The sequence below is a fragment of the Numida meleagris genome, chromosome 1 (assembly GCF_002078875.1).
Source record: "Numida meleagris isolate 19003 breed g44 Domestic line chromosome 1, NumMel1.0, whole genome shotgun sequence".
NCBI lineage: Eukaryota > Metazoa > Chordata > Aves > Galliformes > Numididae > Numida > Numida meleagris.
This window is the reverse complement of record NC_034409.1, coordinates 180514934-180539656: the sequence shown is the minus strand read 5'-3', so window position 1 is coordinate 180539656 and position 24723 is coordinate 180514934. Positions and strand designations below refer to the sequence as shown.

General features: G+C 40.7%; 1 protein-coding gene and 1 long non-coding RNA gene across 2 annotated transcripts; one reads left to right on the top strand and one right to left on the bottom strand.

Moving 5' to 3' along the window:
• On the top strand, positions 806-7382 carry LOC110393918. Its single transcript, XR_002435262.1, has 3 exons — positions 806-1326; positions 2887-2987; positions 5103-7382. It is a non-coding gene; the product is annotated as an uncharacterized LOC110393918 (long non-coding RNA).
• MMP7 (matrix metallopeptidase 7) lies at positions 20738-24412 on the bottom strand. The gene is made up of 5 exons (XM_021407777.1): positions 24152-24412; positions 23415-23638; positions 23160-23308; positions 21415-21540; positions 20738-20913 (listed from the first exon to the last, which is right to left on the bottom strand). Exons 1-5 carry the CDS (start codon positions 24269-24271, stop codon positions 20738-20740), a joined length of 795 nt encoding a protein of 264 aa, XP_021263452.1. The 5' UTR covers positions 24272-24412.

Here is a 24723-nt window from a genome sequence, read left to right as displayed (position 1 = left end):
CCCCAGTTTTGCTGCTGACAACAGAAGTCCTTGTGGTGTGAAGCCCACATGGGGCCAATATAGCAAAGTGTCCCTATCCCTTATCATGCTGACCTAAGGATGAGACTCTTAGGTCACACAGGACATTCCCATACTGCTTTCTGATGGACCAGTTGTCATGCTTTGAACCTTACACCCATGTGATCTCAGAGCATCCTCTGATCTGCCTGACCTATATGGTGGCCTTCTATAACAGCGTGACACCATCAGTGGACAATGGAAGGGCATCTGATGTCATCTACCTGGACTTGTGCAAGGCCTTTGGTGGTCCCAAACCACATACTTATCTATAAATTGGAGAGAGATGGATTTGAAGACTGGACTATTTAGTGGGTAGAATGTACCCTCAGCAAGTTTGCTGATAACACTCTGCCTTATGACACTCCCTCTGGAGTACTATGTCCAGTCCTGGGGCCCCCAATACAAGAAAGACGTGGATCTGTTGGAGTGGGTCCAGAGGAGGGTCACGGAGATGATCAGAGGGTTGGAGCACCTCTCCTATGAAGAAAGGCTAGTGAGCTGAGCTTATTTAGTTCGGAGAAGGCTCTGGAGAGACCTCTTTGCAGCCTTCCACCACCTGAGAGGAGCTTATAAACTGGGGGGAGATCAACTTTTTACACAGTCTGATGCTGATAGGACAAGGGGGAATGGCTGTAATCTGGAAGAGAGGAGATTTTGCTTGGATGTTAGGCAGAAATTCTTTACTCAGAGGGTGGTGAGGCCCTAACACAAGCTGCCCAGAGAAGCTGTGGATACCTCATCCCTGGAGGTGTTCAAGGCCCCATCCTCAAGGTTGGATGGGGCCCTGGGCAGCCCGATCTGGTGGGAGGCAACCCTGTCCACAGTAGGAGATTGTCCAGTGCACTTCATATACTCCTTATACTCTTTGTATACTAACATACTTCATATACACCCCAGGAAGCCACTGCAGGGACCTCTGATAGATCCTGTGTTAGGTGTGGCAGCTCTGTGGCATGGGGGAATGAAGCCAAACCTGGAAAAAGGGGGTGTGGTGAGAAGAAAGCGTTTCATTAATTTTTGTTTCTTACTATTCAAGCCTATTTTATCTGGAAAAAAAAATATTTTTCCCAACTCGAGCCTGTTTTGCCCATGACAATAACTTGTAACCATTCTTCCTGTCAGAATCCCAACCCACGAGCATTTTCATACAACTAACCCCTGACCTGCTGAGGAGGGACAGTGACTGAGTGACTGGTGGGCATCTCGCATCTGGCTGAGGCCACCTCACTGCAGCTCATCATGCACTGCAGTAATGCTGTTTGGAGAGTATGTATTGTAGCTACAGGCCTTTTTGTCATTTTAGCTTATGAAGTCTTCTGCTATACAGTTCTAAAATGGTTGGTGTTTGTAATCCTGTAATGATTTCAGCACACGTACAAGCCTGTTTGCTTCCATTTTGTTGATTGCATCCCACTGGGAAAACACAAAAATAGTTGGACCAGAAATAAAGGAAATGACATAAATTCTCCAAAGAGAACATCTCCACAATACTAATGAGGTTTTCTGGGAGAACTGAGAACAGGGTTCTCTCTTTTGTTGGGAATTTGTGCCTTTTCCCCATGGATACACGCTATGCTTAATGGACTGATAGCTCTTTACCCGTACGGAACTAATGCTCACCATTTTCTGATGTAGCAAATATGCAATAGAAGCAACATAAGACATATTAGTAAGGAGGAGTGCAACACTGGCTTTCATCCTACACTGTGAGAAACTCAGGCAGTCAATTTTGACAAACTTCTGGCTGCTCATCCCTAATCCCTTGCTGCATGTCCTAGCCATGTCTGTTGTATTTGTGGGGATTGCAATATGCATCAGATCCATTTAATGAATCCCATCTGTCACAAAGAGGCAGATTCAGTGTTGTTGCACTGGGAATATCTGAAGATGCCATTGCCTCTCAGTTCCCTCTGGACATAGAACTGTGAGCTCAGTGATTCAAATAAGCTTGAGGAGACTCCATCAAAAAGCTGAAGAATCCATGAATGACATAAATAAAATGGGTAAAAACTAAAAAGCAGATTTGATGATTGCCACATATGACAAAGCAGTGATGAGTCCTGTAGGTGAAGAACAACTTGATGAGAAAAGATAAAGGAGGTGTCTGAAACCTATTGCTCCTTTCTTTTAAGTGACCACATGCTTAATAAGTGATTTTTTAAATTATTACTATGCAGCTATTCCAATAGAGATCTTGAAAATAAATTTATTTCAAATCTATATTTTTCTCCTGAAATATTCAAATAATTAACCTTTTAATTTGTAAAGGCAGCAGATTGTCACAGAGGCAATTAGTGGTTTCTGTTTCGCAGCATTTTCAAATGTCTTAGCCCATTTTGAAGAACTGTGTAATGAATCACGGACTACTCTACTGCATGTTTGGATTAATGCAGTGTTTAGGTATGTAGCTTCAGTTGAGCATACTGACCCAAGCTGAAATATCTCCAGGACTAATTTTTGAGCACTGTGCATGATTTAAATGAACTTTGTATCAGAACAATACAGTAATGGAAGAAGAAATGTGCATTGCAAACACCATATAAGAAACACAGTAAACTGTCATATAAAATTATCCTCTGCGTTATTTGGGAGCAAACTCAAATGAATATTTCTAAGTGACATAGATATAGGGCATGCACAACATTTGAACAGACTTAAAGGGAAAGGGATGAAAACAAAACCTTTGCTTTCATAGCATCCTAGGTGCCTTATTGGATTTAAATGTAATGTTTACTGTGTAAAATTTAAAGAGAAATCGAAGTAATAAAAATAATGATAAATGTTTATTTTAAAGACATGATACAATTGTATTGTTTGTTTTCAAAGCAGTCATGTATCATCTTCTAATGTATCACACTCAGATTGGGAAAGAAGTTACGAGGTACAAAGAAAGATCAAAACACCCCTTTCAGACAGATTATTTGTTGGTAAGTACATTTGTTTTTTTTATACAATACATTTAGACACAAACCAGTGCCTGAAATTTCTCATCTCATATTTTGGGAGACATTTGAAAATATTAACAAATCCTCAAATCAGTTGTTCTGTACGTCCAATAAATTATTCACAGCCCTTTGTAATAAACATGCTTTGCATTCCTCTAGCTTCATGCAAAAAAATGTTTGCAGATCAGTAAAATACAGTTTCTATTTTTAAAGAGCTAAGTTTTCTAGATCAGTTACAAAGAATTCTTATCTTCCAACTTTATTAGTGTAGAGACTCGCACTCTGTGACAGTACATTTTAATGAAGACAGTGTTCAGCAGTTTACTTCAGTTAGTCACAGCTGCCAAGTTTTATTCCATTTTTTTAAATGTTATTGAGTATCTTGAAATGTGATGGCTTTTCTAGCACAGCACATGTATTTCATGTTTATTCTTATCTTTGTTAATGAAAGACAGTCAAGGCACTGTTGCAGAAAATACAAACCAAACCCTTTCTAAGAGCAAGAAATACTATTTGTGATTTAGCAACAGAAAATCTGTAAATGTTGTCTGTCATATAGGCCAACACTTTCACTACTAATGGTCTTTAAATGCTTTCACCCACTTTAGCAGATACTGTTTCCAGATCCTAATTATGCTGATATCTTTTAAGCAACCACTAATGATATGTCTGCTGTTGCTACGAACATGCACACAAAGTAGGTCAGTGCTGCATTATGCTAGAAGCTAACTCTTCATCTTGTAAATGTTTTTGATTCCAGAGGCTTCTGCTTCCGTTTCATCCGAAATTGAGATTAATGCTAATATGGAATATTTACACTAGAATTAGTTTAGTCAGACAGTCATTTTGCTTGGTAGATTGGATCACTTTTGGGGGAATTTACAGTTTTTGAGCTGTGAAATCACATAGGACTGATACACTGCTCACTGTGAGCACCATGATATTGGCACTTAGGCCAGTACTGCAGAGAAACTGGAAAACAGCTCATAAACTAATGAGGGCAAAAAAGTTATGTCAGGTTTTGATCCCAAACTGAAACAAATACTGTAGAACTCAGAAGGCAAAAACAGAATCACAGAAACTATTTTCAATCAGTAATTTGTGGCATTTTGAAAAAGCTTTACCAAATATATGGACTTCTTACTATGGGTATGTATGCATCTTTGTTGTCTTTATTTGATTTCACAAAATCACAGAATCAGTCAGCCTGGAAAAGACTTCTAAGATAACCAAGACCAACCACCAGCCCATTCCCAAATTCCTTCATATAAGTCATTTGCTGTCAGGAATTCCTGGGAATTATCTGGTAAAAATAAATAAATAGGTAGAGATTTAAACACAGGTGGTTCATATATCAAAAAGAAGTTTCACTCACGTAAATGATAATAATTATTGTCCCTGTAGCAAGGGAACTACTGAAACCAGTGACATTGACTTCCAAGATGAAAGCCAACAGTAGGACAGCACCTTGAGACTTAGTTGCCTAACTAAATAATTACTGAGCATCTCACTTCTCAGTTTGTTCTGAGTTATCACATTTGTGGGACATGCTGTCTGCAGTTTGTATCCATGGGTTGTTTTGCAGTTAAATGGGTCTCATTCACAGACTTCATAAAAATGATCTAAGGTGCACACCAGTTTGTGAATTCACGTTCAGGTTGGGATTTGCATGATATGATACCTGAAGTTTGAAGTGATTACAAAAATATTTTGTTTTATAGACATAGTCTATAAGTAAGGTACATACAGTAGCTAACATTACATTTACTGTACCTTTCTGATAGCAGAAATCACCATAAAGATAAATGTTTTTCTCCATTAAACAAAGGCATTTTGAGATGAAGGTCTATAATGGAAAGTTTACAAGTTTCGGAGTTTGAATTTTAATGTCTGCAAAGATGATGTTTCTGCTTCAACTCTTTGAATGGGAATTCACTTAGGCACTTAGTTTGATTTATAAGACTGCTGCTTACTTTGCTTAGGTTCTTTGCATTGTTTACTTGGTAAGAGTAGAACTTTTAAAGTTTACTTGTTCTATTTTTCTTTTTGTTTTTCATGGAAACTCTTGTGGATGTTACTTCATCTTTCTCATCTCAGAAGTGCACAGTAGGAGTAACGGAGTCAAAGGCATGAAGGAACTGTGGTATTCTGAGAATCAATAAGCAGACTGCACTGCGGTATATACTATGTACAAAAAAACCCGCCACAGTGGAAACGTTTACAAGTGACATGCAGAAGCTAAAGCTGCCTGGAGGAATGTCAGAAAAAGACTCCAAACATGGGGTCCTCTTTGAAGCAGTGTGTTTGGTCTGATCTGACACTTCCAGGGTATTCTCATGGAACTACTTGCCAGGTATTTTTTCTCTCTTCTTCATATAGGTTGTTAAACAAAATAGTGCTAAGATGCTACCTAGGACAGCTTGGCTGTCATCTAGATAGCTAGTGATGTTTATGAGAACTTTGACCTAAGGTCTGCAGCATTTATATCTGAGTTATAAGTGAGTTATAGTGAGTTATAGTTATTAGTGAGAACTACTGGTGACAGGTAGACGGTTGGACTGGATGATCTTGTAGGTCTTTTCCAACCTTGGTGATTCTATGATTCTATGATTCTAAGATAAGCAGAAGTATTATTACCATTTATATAAGTGATTCTACACATCAATTCTAGCATGTAGATGATTGGGGGAGAGGATATTATTTTACACCGCTACCTCTTCTGTAATTATGAGGAGGCCAAACACAATTGACTGGGGGCCAGTTGTCTGAGATACTGTATAAACAGGATGAAAACATCGTTAACAGCTGAAATATTTTACAACACAAAGCTAAGAGGTAACAGTGCAATAAAACTCTCAGAAAAATAGGAAGCAAAGGTTAGGATGGTTGCATTAAGAAGCTGGTGTTCAGGATCCCTAAGCACTGTGGAGACTTTAGGAAAAACCTCAGTAGAAATGGTTAAGCCAAAATGTGAAGATGGACGATATAATAGGTGGTGGAATTTGTGCTGGGATTGTCTAATACTTCAAGATTGTATGAGGGAACTTGGGAAGATGGTGGTCATATTTCTCAGCTTACGTACGTGTACTTATGCAAAGCGTCCAACATCTAAAGTGTTTCCATGTGCTGTACTGTGGGAGCAAATAGCTCAGTGAAAGCACTGACCAATGTTTATCCATCTTTGTGACCATGATTTTCAATCTGTGTTAACTTTGAACTGTTTGAACTAACTTGATAGCAATATGGTATCAGCAGTCTGCTTTGTAGCCATAGTAAGTGCAACTAAGAGAAGGAAGCGATTTCTTCCTTGAATATTCTGGGCTCTTAAAAAACTAATATCTTCCTTACTATCATACAGTATTCTACTTACTACTAAATAAAAATTGGATCTTTTCACATAAGGACTGGATAACTATCTAATGATTTGTAAAATTATTTTAAGGGGAACTCAAATTGATCAGGTTTTATTTGCAAACCTAAGGCACATTTAAGTGTATTGTGCTGTTATTAGTGCTTTCTCAGCATTTAGCTTACAGGAATGCTGCTCAGATTATTACCTACCCTCTCATTTTCAGGAGATATAGCCTTGACTTGGAATTCCTATTTCTGGCTTCAAAAGTAGGAATGGAAGCAAGAATGTGGTTAGAAATGAAAAGCTACACCATTTCTTCACCACATTCTGATTCTTTCCTAACTCTTCTATCACTCTTTCCATCCATATTCATAGAATCATAGAATCATTTAGGTTGGAAAAGACCTCAAGATCATCTAGTCCAATTAGCAACCCATCACAATCATTCCCACTAAACCATGTCCCTCAGGGCCACATCTACATGTTTCAGAAGGAAGCTTGTGGCAAAATTTTTTTCAGTAATCCCAACTGATGACAAAACCATTGTTCTCATAGATGCCAGCTGTTCATTAAGTAATGTCAGTTCACACAGCATGTTTCCCCAATTATTACATGAATGCAACAGTATTGGGAGCTTTAAAGTAACAATAGACAGTCTTTAATGTATTTTGCAATAATTTTTCTTTTCATCTTCATCTTGTAGTCATAACTGTCATGAGAAAGAAATACGCTACTAGTCATAAATAGTATGAATCCTCGTTCCATTTGCATGAATTCACACAAATGAATGTTTCCTGGGAATGTGCAACGGGTTTGTAAACTAAGGCAATTTTCCCCGTGGTCTTGTGTTCCAGATCTCACAAATTTTTCCTTAAAAGAAGGCAAGCAGTTGATAATTCACCTCTCTGTAGTAACCGTAGCACACATATTATTTTGATTCTCTTCTCTACAGCTCCTCTTAGTCTAAACAGACATTTTGTAGATATTTGTGCAATGGCTTAACCTCACTTTTTCTAATTTAATTGATTAGTAGACATTAAATTGTCAGTTTACTGCCTTTTTTTTTTATATCATACTGTATGCGCATATTTCTAGGTCGCAAAGTCAAAGCTTGGAACAGTGTGAATTGTCTCCCTGTTGAAACTGTGGCTAATGAACTAATTACATGTCACAAAAGCTGCATTTATACTTACAAATGTAGTTAAATATATTAATATGCTTTATGTGCATATGTATACTAATCTATCAGATAAATATAAATATCACTGAATCGTAGGGGTTTTAATGGATGTCTGGAGATCATCTAGTTCAACCTCCTGCTAAAGCAAGTTCCCTACATTAGGTTGCAGAGGAAAGCATCCAGGTGAGAACTGAGTACCTCCTGAGGAGACTCCATAACCTCTCTGGGCAGCCTGTTCCAGCACTCTGTAATCCTCAAAGTAAAGAATTTCTTTCTCATGTTCGGGTGGAACTTCCTGTGTTCCAGTTTGTGCCCAGAGCCCCTTGTTCTGTCACTGGACACTACAGAGAACAGCCTGGGCCCTTTCCACCAGACACCCAGACTTTAAATATTTCTAAGTGTTGATAAGATACACTCTCAGTCTCCTCCAGACTAAATAGTCCTAGGTCTCTCAGTCTTACACATAAACTATATATATACATATGTATAGTTCTTTACACGTTTGAGCCAGTCATTGTTTCCAGAATTTTGCACAAAGTGCTGCTCTGTGCAGGACTGCTTTACCTACCATCTCTTTGCTATTGACTGTCCCTGCTCTGTCCTTTAGACTATGTTTGCCCGAGGTTTTGTAAAGCAGCAGCTGAGCCAGAAAATTTTTGGAAAGAATAAATTGTTAATTTATCAGGTAACTGTTAATTTAAGAGTAACAGTTCAATTCTTAGAAAATTATTTGTGAGGAGTCATACTAATCAGGAATGCCATCATGACACTTCTCTGTAGTTGAGAAACAGAAATACTTAACGTTAGACACTCCAATTTATCTTCAAAATATTGCACAAACAGTAGTTAATGGAATGGACAAATACTTTTGCATTATATTTTTCAATTCATGCCTGAATTGAGTAGATTGTTTTGCTCTGATGTGTTGAACGCAAACTGTTCTTTGTGCACTACCTCACTTTTGCTCTTAGGTATCTCTGCTTTGAGTGCAAAGCTCCATCTAGAGAAAGCCCAGAGTAATACCATGCATCATTTTCATCTGGACATGATCCTTAGATCAGGATGGTGTTGGCCCTACATGGTGGGACACTGATTCTGAAAAAGATTTTACATGATTCTGGGCACCCTACTCTGGATGTCCCTGCTTGAGCAGAGGTTGGACTGGGAGGACCCAGAGTTACATTCCAACCTAAACCATTCTGTGACTCTCTAATTCTGTGACTTACAGGTCTTGGTAGATAACAAGTTGCACATGATCTTCCACTGTGAGGTGGTAATTAAAGCATTCATTATGTAAATAAATAAGAATGTCTCAGAAAGGAACAGAAGAGGCTGATGGAGGTCTTCTGTTTGCTTCACTCATTTCTTTGACATGATAAACGATCACTTGAATATATCCATTTCTGGTGCCTACAATTTAAAAAAAAATATTGATGTTGACTCAGCAGACTGAGTAGAAAACTGGAATGTGTACAAAAAATAGAATTTGTTTTGTTTAGCTCAACAAAAGGCTGACTGTAGAGTGAAGAGAGAACGAAACCTGGCACCTCACTGTAACTCTCCCCTTGGACTGACACCAAGAGCCTTAGAATCCAGAGCAGCCAGGAAAGGGTGAGCACAAAATCAGAGAAAGGGATAAAGAGTGTGAAGTGAATGCTAATTATTTTGGCTATATCATTACTGAGGCTTCTTCTGTGTTAGTATTCTTTTTTTCTTTTCTTTTTTCCTCCTTTTTTTTTCTCTGTAATAATTGAATCTGGAACAATATAAATTCTTTGAGTAAGCTGCTAAGTTAAGAGTTTTTGGCTCTGTAGACAAGATGTTTCCTTTCTATAGCAAGATTTGCAGTGCTAACAGAACTGGGTAAATTTCGACTGATCCTTCCTTTGGTAGTCAGTAAGATAATAAGTCACCATTTCCCTCCAGACCTTCATGTCTAAAAGCTCTTATCCTACAAAAATATATCAGAACCATCCAGAATTCATTTATAATTTGAGCCTCCACAGTCCGTTAATATCTCGTATTACTGAATTCCACAACCAAGTTATTTGCTGAGTGAAAAAAAGGACTTCTTCATTTAAGAGGAATAACAGAATATTTGATTGGTACTTTTTGAGTTACCAGAAATGATGAACATCTGCACCACATTCAGTATATCAGCTCTATCAGATCCCTTCTTGTGACCAAACTGAAGACCTTCAGTGCTTTCAGGTGTTTTTTGTTACAGATGAACGTCTGCTTTTTCCTGTATCACTGACCAGCCTTTTGCTTTTCTCTATGCTTGTTTTATTATCTGTGAACTTTATTTTTACAGCTGTCAGAAAACAGTACAAATTTCCACTCCCAAATAATTTTCCTCTGTCATTTCCAACAAGCAGTGATTATCTGTAGCTCTCTGGCTTGTGATGGTTCCTGCCGTAACTATAATCAAAACAGATGATATTTTCTCTAGTCCTTTGCTAACATTTACTCTTACAGATAAATCCAAACTAATTCCATTGACGTCAGTGGCTCTACTTCAGATTGACATAGCTGAAACTGAAAACATAAATATGATAACATTAAGAACATCCTGTTTGAGGCAGGTTTCGCCAAAGATGTAATTTTATAAAAATAGAAAAAAATAAATGTGTCTTCAAATTGGATGAAATTTGCAGTTAATACTGTCGAGAATAAACCAAGAGCATGGTAGTGTGGCAGGCCATAGTTCTTAATTCTGTGGCTCATTGGGTCTTTCCTATCATATACCTGTGAACCTTTAACCTGCAGCAGCTTTAAAGTCCATTGCTAAGGCTGGAATTATTGCCACCAATGTCATTAAATTTATACTCCAGAGATCTCATTCCTCTGTTAATAATAATGGCCCTCATCTAGAGTATGTAGTAATTAAGCCCCATTACAGAATTAAAAGCTGAAACAACAGGAACCGTTGTGCAAAGCCAAGCTCCGTGCAGAGTGGGCTGGGAGCTCAGCTGTCAGCTCACTTTTCCCTGGATCTGAGCGCATCGCAGGCGATAGAGTTCTGAGGTCAACACCCAAAAAGGCAAATAAATACTTTCATTATTCATCTGAGGAGGAAAAGGGGCCCTGGATGGAACTGTATATAAATGAAGAATAAAATGGAGAACTATTCAGGAAGCAATGCGGTAGACTGTTGTGAAACAGATGAAGACGGGGAGAACTGGGCTGGCAAAATAGGCTTGTAAAAGAAGTTTAAGAGCATTTGGGCAGATTGCAACAAAGCTTGGAAAAAGCAGATTAGATTTAAGGATATTTCCTGTAGAGAGGAAAATAAAAGAGCCAAACAAAAGGATGGCTGGACTCAGTACAGCACAGAAAAGATTTGTGTAGTTCAGTTGGGTCCATCTGGATAAGCATATAATAACAGGACAAACATACAGTAGTAATGTCAGAGAATATAGAGACTGAGCACGCAGTAACACAAATACAATTTAAGACAGGTCAGGCAGAAGCTTTATTAACTATGACAGTAGTAAGATCATTTGGGTAGCAGCTCCCACTTTGCTCCCTGTTCTCTGCTATGTGATCACAGAGACCCCACTTACATACTGCTTCAAAGAAAAGCAAGAGGTGAGGAGAAATCACTCCAATGTTAACAAAGCCAGGTGCATATCCTATGCAGAATGGTTCTTGGTGGAGCCTGTAGGAGTGGCACACCCGGCGTAATCTTGGCTGAGAAGTGGCTGGGTTGGAAACTATCCGACCATGAGCTTTTAGTCACAAGGAATGTGCTTTTAATCAGGATACACTTCTTAGCAACTTGTTAGCAGTATTTGATCCATGTGAACTTTTAAGTACTCAAATTATAAAATAAAGGAAGAGAATTCCTCAATCTTTTATCATTTTCTTCCGTCTCCCCTCCATGGCTCCTCTGAATTAGCAAAAGGCCATAAATACAGTTTAATTTGGGGGAACAAATGGAGGAGTAAAAACAATGTGGGTTTTTTTTAGTCCATGTTGCTTTTACCAGGTAAATTTCCTTTACCAGTTGCCAGATTGCAGATTTTAAAACACTTATCAGAAACAGCTTTAAATGATTGGCATGAGCAGAGTTCAGTATGCTCACTTTCTTCATGCAATTGCCCTCTTAATTAACAAAATTTTCTTTAGTATTTGCAGTTCTTTGAATCAGTCATTTAGGAAGTAAAAGAGTTGCCAATATTATGGCACCAGAACTGGCTTCTCATAGGGTGAAATCAGACAGGCTATACTGAACATCACTGGTTACTGAATGTTGCTGTGTGAGGAAGTATCTCACTGCAAAACAAAACCAAGCTTTGGCAGCATGTACTGTTCAGGACATGAACTCTGGTGTATTTCTTATTTTGATCGGTTTTATCTAGTATTCTGCATCTATTCTGGCAATGTCAAAGCATCATTTCATTCCTGATGCACTGTCTTTATATATATATATATTTACTATTATTTCTCTTTTTGGTAGGCTTTTCTTTAGGAAAATTAATAAATTATAAGACAAATGAAAGTCTTCCTACGCCCATTATAGCCTCCTTCCTGTCTTTCTTTGGGTAATGAGGGGCTTCAGTTTCCAGGATTCCAGAGGAAACTAATTCTAAGGACACAGTGCTGCACATTTCACGGAGAAGATGTGAATTAAAGACCATTCTCCTTCACTGGGTATCCTGCTAGACCCAAAGAAAGGACTGAGGTCATGTTTGAATGTGCATTACTTCAACCAAACACCATTACAAGCACCAAAGAGAAGAGGAGATAGTACCAGACACAGTAAGTGAATAATATCTAACAATATCTAAAAAGAAGGAGATGTTATTTAAGCTTAAAGTGAAGGGAGAAAGCAGTGACTTAAGAGTAGGAAAAGGGGGTGATAAATCCACTTCCCCACCTTGCCTCCAAATGCTAAAGTGATGGCTCAAGAAACTACACGCTTAATCATTTCTTTTGCTGTCTTTGGCTATCAGAACTATTTTAAAATAATAAATATTTTAAATCTGGATAATGAAAAAGAGCTAGTACAGACTACTGTGATTTTATTCAAAAGAATAAAATAACTAACTTGTGGCATTGTTTCAATTTATGCTAATCAAATCTAGTTGGTACATATATCTATATGTACAGATTAATTTTTGAAAGGAAATTATATTTAAAACTATCTATAAAAAGAAAAAATAGTGAATGATACAATTGAAATTATCCAAACGTGCATTTTGTCTTTAAATTTTAATAGACAACTTATGCTATATTTTTAATGAAATTGAATCACTAATGAAGTATGAATTTATTTTTTCCTACATATTCTATGCATATCACTTCTATCACAAACATATCAACTTTTCTCTCTCTGAACGTCGCCCTGCATTTGATGAAGTAGGCTCAGGTTACCTGAAGAAGTAGGTAATGATGATGATACGAAGCTGGGAGGAATGGTGGACACACCAGAAAGCTGTGCTGCCATTCAGCAAGACCTGGACAGGCTGGTGAGTTGGGTGGATGAGGTTCAGCAAGGGCAAGTTCGGAGTCCTACACCTGGGGAGGAATAACTGTTTGCACCACTACAGCCTAGGGTATGACCTGCTGGAAAAGAACTCTGCGGAGAAGGACCTGGGTGTCCTGGTGAATGACAGGTTGGCCATGAGCTACCAGTGCACCCTCGTGGCCAAGGCCAGTGGTCCTGGGGTGCATTAATAAGAACGTGGCCAACAGGTCGAGGCAGGTGATCCTTTCCTTCTACTCTGCCCTGGTGAGGCTGCATCTGGAGTATTGTGTCCAGTGCTGCACTCCTCAGTTCAAAAAAGACAGGAAACTTCCAGAGAGAGTCAAGCAGAGGGCCACAAAGATGGCTGGGGGCCTAGAGCATCTTCTGTATGAGGAAAGGCTGAGGGAGCTGGGACTGTTCAGCCTGGAGAAGCGAAGGCTGAGAGGTGATCTCACTGTTTATAAATGCATAAAGTGTGGGAGTCAAGTCGATGGGGGCAGACTCTTTTTAGTGGCACAAGGGCCAACAGCAAAAGCTGGAACACGAGAAGTTCCATACAAACACAAGGAAGAATTTATTTACTGTGAGAGTGACAGAGAACTGGAACAGGCTGCTCAGAGAGGTTGTGGATTCTGTATCTCTGGAGAAATTCAAGACCCATCTGGATGCCTACCTATGTGACCAATTGTAGGGAACCTGCTTTAGCAGGGTTATTGGACTCGATGATCTCTAGAGTCCCTTCCAATCCCTCCAATTCTGTAATTCTCTGTGATTCTGTGTGAAGTCCCAGTAACAGCTTCTCTAGGGCAGGAACATTTTCATAGGAGTAAGGCTTATCCTTCATATGTGGGTAGTCAAAGGACCCATGATAATTTTAAGTACTTTCCAAATGCAGAGTTAATTTGCTGCTCATTGTAGTGCAAAGCTGCATTTAAATATCTTTTTATGTATTTAACATTACAGTCTTGCAGGCAAATGAAACTTCAAACCCCTGCTGACACAAAATCTTATGTAATTACCCATTTCTTCTTCTGTATGGGAGAGGAGGGAGCAGATGATATTTAAATAACATAATGAACTTACATGTCCTCAGGAGTATAGTGAAGAAATCATGTAAAAACTTACACAATAGAAGAAAGTGAAGAAGGAAGAGGCAACAGCCCCTTGCTAAAATTGTTCTTCTCTCTGATTTTCCTTTTAATAATAAGTTGTATTGTAACTTCTGTGGACTTGTGAGCAGGCTGGACGCACATTACAGCAGGGTGTAAAACCAGTGCAGAGTTTGCCGAGCTGTACCACTAGGTGGAGGCAGATATTGTACAGTTCGGATCTAGTAGACTGGATGAGGAGCAGACTGAATGTGAGGTGAGCCGGTGGTAGCTGTGTTCCCCAAAGCAGATGTCCTGTTACATGAATGGAACCACAACAAGAGCTTGACAGGACGTGAGATGCTGCTGGCTGCTCCTTAGTGTTGCCTTTGCAATCTTTGAGGCAGAAGATCCTGGTTCTTACTGGATTTCAGATGCTGTAGATGTGTAAGATGAGAATTTGTGCCTCTCACAGAGATCCCTCCTTGAAGATAGAAGGGTGCTCATTCCCACCTTGTGCTGGCCCTGCTGGAGGGCAGACAGCTTGTGTGCTCACTGGAAGAGGTCTTCAGATGTGTCCTGTGGTCAGGATGGTCTTCCTCGGAAAACGCCTCTGGAGTTTTTCATCTCAGTTCATATGGAAAGTAACTGCGCACTAAAAAACATCTACTTCCAGTCAAGTCTTTGTTCTCATGCCTTCTTCCTTCGTCAATGCAGTGGCTTCTCCAGCATGGTACATGGATTGTCCCATGAGTTCTTAGGAATGATTCTTTCTAGCATCTTGCACAGTTCATTCTGATGGAGTCTGTCTCCTATGACTGTTTTCTCTTTTTCTGGTCAAAAGAGGTGATTCTCCCACTATATTTAGCATTTGTGTGACCTCATCTTAACTATTGCATACAGTTCTGGGCCCCACAATATAAAAAGGAAGTTAATATATTTGAAAGCATCTAGAAGAGGGCAACAAAGCTGGTGACAGGTCTGAAGGGCACATCCTGTGAAGAGAAGCTGAGGACACTTGGGCTGTCCAGTATGAAGGAGGCCAAGAAGCAACCTTGCTGCTCTGCGCAGCTCCCTGAGGAGGGGAAGCAGAGGGAGGTGATGAGCTCTGGTCCTAGAATCGATGGCAGGATGGGAATGGCACAGAGCTGTGCTGAGAGGGTCAGACTAGGCATTACAAAACAATTCTTTACTGTGAGGGTAGTCAAACACTGGCACAGGCTTCCTAGAGAAGTAGTTCATGCCCCACACCTGTGGGTGTTCAAGAGGCATTTGTACAATGTTCTCATTAATGTGTTTTAACTTTTGGTTAGTCCTGAAGTGATCAGGAAGTTGGACTCACTTTGATCTTTGAAGATCCTTTCTGACTAAACAGTTATCCTATCCTATCCTATCCTATTCTATTCTAGCACCCAGGAGCAGCTTGAACTCAACAAAGAGCATGATTTGTCTCTGTTTTGTGCTGTGTTCCCTGTGGGACCTTGGCCAAAAGAATGGGCAACTTTCTGTCAGCACTGAACCTTTCCAGGATCTCTCAGGTCACTATCCACTGTGCTGGTTATTTCTTTTCTTCAGGCCTTCCCCTTTTCTCCATGTGAAAAGATATATGTATATATATTTTACTAATCTTTCTTTTCAGCCATGCAATCTGCCGTGCTGCCTTTGGAAGGAGTTATAGAATCATGGAATCATAGAATGACCTGGGTTGAAAAGGACCTCAAAGATCATCAAGTTTCAACCCCTCTGCCATGGGCAGGTTCTCCATCCACTAGACCAGGCTGCCCAGAGCCACATCCAGCCTTGTCTTGAATGCCTCCAGGTATGGGACATTCACAACCTCTCTGGGCAACCTGTTCCAGTGTGTCACCACCCTCTGAGTGAAAAACTTCCTCCTAAATCTAACCTAAATCTCCCTTGTCTCAGTTTAAAACCATTCCCCCTTGTCTTCACTGTCAACCCATGTAAACTGTCATTCCGCCTCCTGTTTATACACACCCTTCAAGTACTGGAAGGCTGCAATGACGTCTCCTCAAAGCTTTCTCTTCTCCAAACTAAACAAAGCCAGTTCCCTCAACCTTTCTTCATAGGAGAGGTGCTCCAGCCCTCTGATCATCTTGGTCGCCCTCCTCTGGACCCACTCCAAGAGCTCTGCGTCTTTCTTGTACTGGGGACCCCAGGCCTGGACACAGTGCTCCAGATGGGGCCTCACAAGACCTGAGTAAAGGGGGACAATCACCTCCCTCTCCCTGCTGGCCACTCCTCTTTTAATGCAGCCCAGAACATAGTTGGCCTTCTGGGCTGCCAGCGCACACTGCTGGCTCATGTCCAGCTTCTCGTCCACCAGGACCCCCAAGTTCTTCTCTGCAGGGCTGCTCTCAAGGAGTCTCCCCAGTCTGTATAAATACCTGGCATTGCCCTGGCCCAGGTGCAATGCCATGCACTTGGCCTTGTTGAAACTCATTGGGTTCACATGGACCCACTTCTCCAGCCTGTCCAGGTCCCTCTGGATGGCTTCCCTTCCCCCTGCTGTACTGACTGCACCCCTCAGCTTGGTGTCATCTGCAAATTTGCTGAGGGTGCACTCGATGCCATCATCTATGTCATTGATAAAGATGTTGAAGAGCACCAGTCCCGAGGCTGTGCCTTGGGGGACACCACTCATAATCGGCCTCCACCCTGACATAGAACCATTGATCACAACCCTTTGGCTGCGACCAGCCAACCAATTCTTAATCCACCGAACAGTCCATCCTTCAAATCCATACCTCGCCAATTTAGAGAGAAGGATGTGGTGAGAACCCATGTCAAAGGCTTTGCAGAAGTCCAGGTAGATGATATCTGCCTCCCTTCCCCTGTCCACCAATGCTGTCACTCCATCGTAGAAGACCACCAGATTAGTCAGGCAAGATCTGCCCTTGGTGAAGCCATGCTGGCTCTCTCGGATCACCTCTTTGTCTTGTGTTTGCCTTAACGTAGCTTCTAGGAGGATTTGCTCCATGATCTTCCCAGGCACAGAGGTGAGGTTTTCCTTTCTCCCTTTCTTAAAAATGGGAGTAATGTTTCCCTTTCTCCAGTCACTGGGGACTTCACCGGACAGCCATGATTTTTCAAATGTGATGGAGAGCGGCTCGGCAACCACATCAGCCGTCTCTCTCAGAACCCTGGGATGGATCTCATCCGGCCCCATGGACTTCCATACATTCAGTTTCATGAGGAGGTCTTGGACTTGTTCCACTGTTACAGTGCGATGGAATCTGCTCCTCTCACCCACACCTTGAGGTTCAGGGCCCTGGCAGACATGGGGAGTCTGATCACCAGTGAAGAACGAGGCAAAGCACTTATTGAGCACCTCAGCTTTTTCCATGTCTGAGGAAGCCAGTTCTCCATCCTCATTTGTCAAAGGAGGAACACTCTCTTTGGTCTGTCTCCTCCTGCCTATGTACCTGTAGAACCTCTTCTTTTTATTTTTCACGTCCCTCACCAAGTTCTTCTCCATCTGTGCCTTGGCTTTCCTGATCTTACCTCTACACAAAATGAATATGGTGTTCATCTTTCTTCCTATGTGATGGTAGTGTGTGAGAAGAAGAGGTTGGAGCTACTGTGACAGCGTGGAAGCCCTGTGTGGCCCACCTCAGTGGGGCCCAGAGGACAGCTGCTGCTGAAGGGTCTACTTCAGAAGAAAATCTGTCCTAAAGGGTAAAGGAGTCCAGGAAAGGCTGGATGCTCCTCAAGTAGGAAGTCTTGAAGGCACAGGAGCAGGCTGTCCCTGAGTGCTATAAGATGAACTAGAGGATGAGACATGAATGAGCAGGGAACTTTTGCTGAGACTCTGGGAGAAAAAGAGACTACCTCCTGTGGAAGAAAGGACAGGCAACTTATAAAGAAGTATAAAGAAGTTGCTAGGATATGTAGGGAGAAAATCAGAAAGGCAAAAGCCCAGCTTGAACTCAACCTGGCTACTGTAGTAAAAGATGACATTTTTTTTTTTTTTTACAAATGTGTTAACAATAAGAAGGGGACTAAGGAGAATCTCCATCCTTTACTGGATGTGGTGGGAAACGTGACCACTGAGGATAAGGAAAAGGCTGAAGTTCTCAGTGCCTTCTTTACATCTGTCTTTAACAGACCAGTTATACTTAGGGTACTCTACCCCCTGACCTCAAAGTCTGGGATGTGGAGCAGAATAAATGCTCCGCTATACAGGAGGAGACAGACCTGCTACTCCACTGGCATGGGTTCAGTTGCCAGCTGGATTTAACAAGACCAAGTGTGCCCAGTGATGCCTCCTATATTATGATGTTGGCCCTTGATGTCAGAGGCAGATGGTAGTATGGCAGTTGCATTACATTTTGTGGCCCTGTGACAGATGGCAGCAGAGAGGCGGTCTGACAGAATGGTGTCTGACATGGAAATGCCTTTGAAGCAAAGGTGTATAACTGAATTCCTCCATGTGGTAAAAATTGCACCCACTGACATTCCTTGAAGCCTGCTGAACGTTTATGGATACCAAGCAGTGAGTGTGAGCACAGTGAGGCGGTGAGTGGTGTGTTTCAGCGTTGGTGACAGTGACATGAAAGACAAGCCACATTCTGATGGCCATGCAGACTTTTACAAGTATGACATGCAGGCTCTTGATCACCACTCGTGAAAATCATAGCTAATTGTGGTGACTATGTTGAAAAATAATCTTTTGTAGCTGACAATTTGCTCTATCAAATAATGTTACTGTGCTCTCTATATCTGTAGTAGTTTCCCTGGAAATAAATAGGAGTCATTACTTTCTGAGTGACCAACATAGTTCCTGTCTTTCCCTTTGGTGTCATGGAAACAGCATTGGATCCACTGAGATACAGCTGGTATTCCTGAGACGCTGCTTAACCAAGTTGGTCAGGCATCCACAAAGGCTGTGGAGCTCACTAGTTCCTTTCTGCAGTCTTTAACACAGTTTGGGATCTGACCTTAGTGTGGGACTTTCTATTTTTCTATTACATTGAGACCTGTGCCTTCAGGAGAATGTCCAGATAGTCCTAGGTACTTCATCTTTGAACTTCAGGTGTAAGAAATGACTGGTAACTGATAGGAGTGCTTCCAAACTTCTGACTTACCAGAGCTGAGAAACTTCTCTGAGGGAAAAGCGCCTCAAGGAGAATGTTTCAAACCCTATGCTTATATCATCTTGACACTCTAAATGGATCAGTCAGTGACATACTTCAGCCATTACTTTTGGAAAAATGCTGGGAAATGCTGTCATTTTGCAAAGGTGCTGAAGTAGAAGCTTTCTCTCCACATGAACAAACACAAGAACTCAGAGTGGAAGGAGTAACGACCTTGTAACATTCTATCCTGCATGCAACGTAAGCTGTACTCATAGCATCCTTCCCATCCCATCCAATGACTGAGCCCAGTGGAGGCTTTGAGATTTCTCAGGTGGTGCTTTGCTCAGGGACCTGTGGACATTTTGTCCTGGGATTTGAGGGACATTGATGCATTTCCCTGTGTCATTTCAGCTCTTCAGTTATGGCAGGAAGACGGGCCCACCCTGCAGCACAGAGCAGCTCAGGTGCCCCAGGACAACAGCTCCAGCAGTGAGGAGGTGGTTCCAGGGTTCTGGAAACACTGTCTGTGCTTGGTTTTGTGTGAGCCATACAGGAAGCACTCTGATTCTGAGGAGTCAGCAGCAGGGACTGAGAAGGGACAGGACATGTTTGGGAACTGGAAGTGAGCCAGGAAGAGGGCTAGTAACTCCAGTCGTAGATGTACACAGGCTCTTTCGGTACCTACACCTCTATTCAGGAGAGTATTTTTCTGTCTGATGTACCTGTAGGAGTTATTTAATTCACCAGTGAAATGCCAGAAGAAAAACAAAACAGCAAGCATTAGACAACATAGTATACAAGATGTTTGATTTTTTAATTTTCACATGAAATTGGGTAATGTGTAAACAAATCACGAAAAGTTCAAGATAGAATGTGACACTTAGACATTTAATTAGCCAGAGCATTTAAATGGTTTTGGAATACCAAAACTATGAAATCTGAATTCTTAGTTTTTTTGAAGCACCTTCTTCAAGAGTTTGCTGACTTTCTCCCTGTGGGAAAGAAACACAAAACATAGAGACTGTGCTGGAAATAGACAACACAAACAATTATGTTTTATTTCCAGCGTTCCTCTAGAATGCCCTGATGAAAATGGTGCCTAAAAGTAATAAACCATGGCAAAGTTTATCCCATGGGGTCTGTTCCAGCTATGCTTCACTATTACTTCTGAGTAGTTTCTGTTTTCACTAATCTATCCCATTGACTTAGTTAGTGGGACAGTATCATTTTCCCAGGGAGCAATGCCATACTCAGCCAGTCTCCCCACTTGCTGAAATAGCTCATTTACAAAGTAAGGTCCATAGGATGTGTCTGGTAATGCACAGGTGTACAGAAAGACAGTGTGGCAGGCTGCTGCACTGCCTCTCCATTGGCTCTTGGTTGCAATAGGGACATGTTACGGAACAGATACAATGGATGGAGTATACAGGAATGTGTTTTTTTCCAAGATTTACTCCCCTTTTTTCTTTTTGGTAGTACAAGCAAGCTCCTGCAATCAGGGAGAGTAGTGAAACCTATACACTGGTAGTTTTTATCTTGAAAATCAAATGAATTTACCGTATAACTTCTGAATTCCTCGCCTATCATCCTCTGGAAGTGTGAAGGTTTCGGGGTTCACGTATGAGTAGAGAGGGTACATCAGGGCTCCACGGACATTTGAGTGGGCGAGTCCCAAAGAATGGCCAAATTCATGAGCAGCAACAAGGAACAAATTAACTCCTGCAGCATAAAAACATGGAAAAGTATGTTAAAGGTTGGGCATTTCTTTTTAACATATAAAGAATCCAAGCAGCAGGAGAATGTATGTCTTTCATTCAACTGAACTGAAGCATTGGAGTTTTGATTATTTATTACTGAACTTTCTCATTTAATTGTTATACTTTATTAAAAATAGTGCTTATCCCTTGCATACAGACACAGAGACCCTGAGTGTCTTTCCCCCTCTGATTTCAATAAACCTTACTCCTACAAGCAAAACAGACGATCTAGATCCTTGCTTAGCCTGTGAAAATTGCTTTGAAATCCAGGCAGAACAAGTATTATGTAACTGCTAATGATAAGGAAGCACAAGCACTTAGGTAGTTGAAAAGAAGGAAAGGCTGATACTGAAGTGGTACTGAAGCATGAAGTGTTATGGAAAACATTTCCTATGGCTGTGTTCTTGTGACACAAATATGCAGTATTTGCTCTTCCCCCTTCATAAACACAAATCAGTTTTACCTTGATAGTATTTTGACCACCTTTCATCATCATCAAAATGAGCATCTCCACCTAGCCCTGCTCCAGGTGCAAAAGCATGAGCTAATGTGCCACCTCTTCCATCAAAAGGATTTCCATCACCATGCTCTGCATTTGAAAAGAAAGAAATGTCATCAGATAGCATGAGCTCTAATGCTTACATTCAGAAAAACTGAAGCATGTTGCTTGTTTGCACTACCTTTTTTCCTTACTATTGGTAAAAAAAAATCCTATTATAACAGCAAATTTGTGAAAATGGGGAACAAGTCTTTAGGAAACCCTCTCCAAATTCATGACTTAGATCCAAAAACTAGACTTGAAAATTGGAGCTTCTGTACGCGTCAGAGACAGCTGAGCCTTTGTCAGAAATATGTTTCTGAGGCAGCATTCAGCGTTTATTTCAGAATAAATCCTTAGTGCTAGGTGTTATAAGCTCCTGAACGTTTTTATTGTAGATCAGCACTGTGCAGTGTAAGTTTTAGACACTCACTTGTACTGTCTGTAGTGGAAGCCAATTGTTTAGGGTACAGGAAAGTGTGTATCTGAATAACTGAGTTCTTTTCTCCCCAGTCTTAGTATGGTCTATTACTTGCTGCTATGACAGTGCTTGTTGGATGCTACCAATTCCTATCTTGAAAGCCTACAGGACAGGATATTTGTACCAAATCTGAAAATGTTCCCCTCCCACTGAGAGAGCTCTAACATGATTGAGAATTTCTGGGGAACTGAATACCAATATGTGTCCTTTTCCTCAGACCACAGGGATGGACCCTGAGGCAGAGCTAGTGCAGGCAGAAGAGACCTAGTCCTACTGCATGACAAGGAATTAAAACACATTCCAGCTTGCAGAATCCCTTCTCACTTTGACTGGCACATTAATAGACTGTTCCTAGTAACATGCTTCCCAGGAGCGAAGCAGGGGCTTGGCATGTTTTCGTGTTTATATGCTGTTATCTGTGATGTAAATAAACCAGGAGTTTGATCTTCACTTCCCGTTGCTGGAGATCTAGTAAATATCATCAGTGGGTCTAGAGAACAAGTCAGCTAAAGTAGGCATTCAGTTTGGGTGTACTGAGTCAGTTTAGGTGCCAGACATAAGTAAAAGATATGACTACGTTCACATATTAGCCTGGATCACACGTGAGCTTTTGAAGTGACCCTAATGGTCATCCCCATTTATCATGCTCTGGCTTGCACCTTGCAGTCTTGGGAATCCACTAGTGAGATTCTTCCTGGAAGAAAAACAATGAGAAGATCCTCTCTGGGACCAACCCTAATGCACCCCAGCTTGCACAAGATGTTCAGTCCAGATAACCAAATTGGAGCTAGACCAAAGTAAAGCTGCCTGAACCTGCCTAAATCCAGCTTGTGAATTCTGGGCCTTCAGCAGCAGCTGTTTTCCTCTACAGATATCTTCTCATTTGTTTGGTTTGCACTGCTTGTCAAGGCAGATGGTCACGTGAACATTTAAAATTGGATGTCTCAGTTTGGAGTTGAATTCTTCCTCTCTTTCACAACTGTAACTCCTAAGGGATTTTCTAATGGTTACATAGGAATTAAACTGATTCATGATATATAAAACTGGTGGCATGATAAAGGGAAGATAAGCTCTAAGCAAACTTATTGGTAATTCCAAACTTGTTATTCTTTCTTAAGCCTCTGGCTATAAGAATGCATGTTGTAAGTCAGAAAAGGAGCACTGCATTTTAAAAATTATATAGTCTCACCACGACGTCCAAATTTAATCACAATGTCTGCATGTCCCCAGGTGACTCTTTTGAAGTGCAGTGGAGTCACATCACTCCATACCATGAAAGCCCTTCTAATTGCATCATTCACATATTCTCGGGGTAGATCAGGTGTGTAATTAACGATCCTAACAGCAAAAGGAAACAGATAAATGACATTTAAGCTCTGAAGGAAACCTGCATAGTTAAGCTCAAAACAACTCCTTTTTCTATAAGATCTAAAACACCACTAACTTGTAAGTCAAGTATCTCTTATTCCATCGTGGACTTCCAGAAAATGTTTGGTAATCTGCTACATCAGGGATTCCACATCTGGGCTGTTCCATTATTTTTTTTGTTTCTGCATTTAATTTTCCAGTTATAGTCAGGTGGAAAAATTTCTGCATTTCTTTAATCCTTTCTTCTAGGCTGATGGCAGGGTGTTTTTCAAGAAGTGGAAAGAATTTGTTGAGATATGTCTGGAAAAAGAAAAGGAAAACAAAAAATAGTATGTATACCTGCGTTCTTTCAGGAATTGCATTTTAGATTTGCTTGAATTGCTTCATTGTCCAGCAGCCATGGCTAGTTTAGATGTATTTTTTTCATCTCATTTCAGTTTAACATATGGTATTTTCTCTGTAGTACAGATTAACATACATGAAAAGAGTTGTACAGCAGAACATTCTTAGCAAGCAGTCCTTTCAAATAAATGCAATTTACTGAGTATTCAAATCCACAGAGCTCCAAATAGTATAAAAATATTTTTGGTATGTATTAAAAATTATATGCTCCCACTATTTACTAGTTGGAACTCGATCTCTTTTTCAAGTTAGACTTAGGCTGTCTAAGACAACCAGCAAGTTTAAGTAGTTCTATGTCACCTCTGCAAAAATTAAGAGAAGATAATATAAACAGACAGAAGAGGAATGTAGAAGTTAAGTAAAAAATCAGGCTATTCACAATGCAGTTACGTTGCCTCCTTGGTAACGTACCTGTGCAATGTCTAAGTCTGTGTTGCTCCATAATGCTGTTTTAAGTTCTACTGGAAAAGAAAGGCTCTGTGGTAGGATAATGGCAGCACAAAGTAGGAGGTATTGCATGGTCGCCAGCATTGCCAAGGAGCCTCACTGCTGCAGAAAGTGGTAGACTTTCTGTCTCCCAAGACCAGAGCTAAAATGCTTATATAGATCCGGCGAGCTCCGTGCGGCAATCATGTACGTGACTCAGTTTTCGGTGGTATTAATGTAATGCCATCACTATTCTAAGAAATAAATGAAAGCATGTTAAACAAATACTCCCTTTGACTTCCCTGTTGATGTCATGTCACAGCTAGCAGCCAGCTTTGGCTCTCTCTTTTCATATTATTCTAGAAGTGAAACCACAGGGTTGCAGAGTTCACTTTCTGTAACCTCATCAATATAGTCACTGTATAATCACTTCTTACTACATTTCCCTCAAAGTTCCTTATACACAGAGAATTTTGCAACACCTTGGTCAGACAGCTTGCCTATGAAATGAATGGGTGCACTAGCTCACCTGAGAAGAATATGTGAAAGCCTTCAAG

What these genes read in the sequence shown, in the direction of transcription:
- MMP7 (XM_021407777.1), bottom strand. Translation starts at nt 24,271, where the DNA reads ATGCTGGCGACCATGCAATACCTCCTACTTTGTGCTGCCATTATCCTA. An exon ending in CAGACTTAGACATTGCACAG is followed by an intron (nt 23,639 to 24,151) that starts GTACGTTACCAA and finishes TTCTTTTTCCAG; the next exon opens with ACATATCTCAACAAATTCTT. An exon ending in AAGAGATACTTGACTTACAA is followed by an intron (nt 23,309 to 23,414) that starts GTTAGTGGTGTT and finishes TTTTGCTGTTAG; the next exon opens with GATCGTTAATTACACACCTG.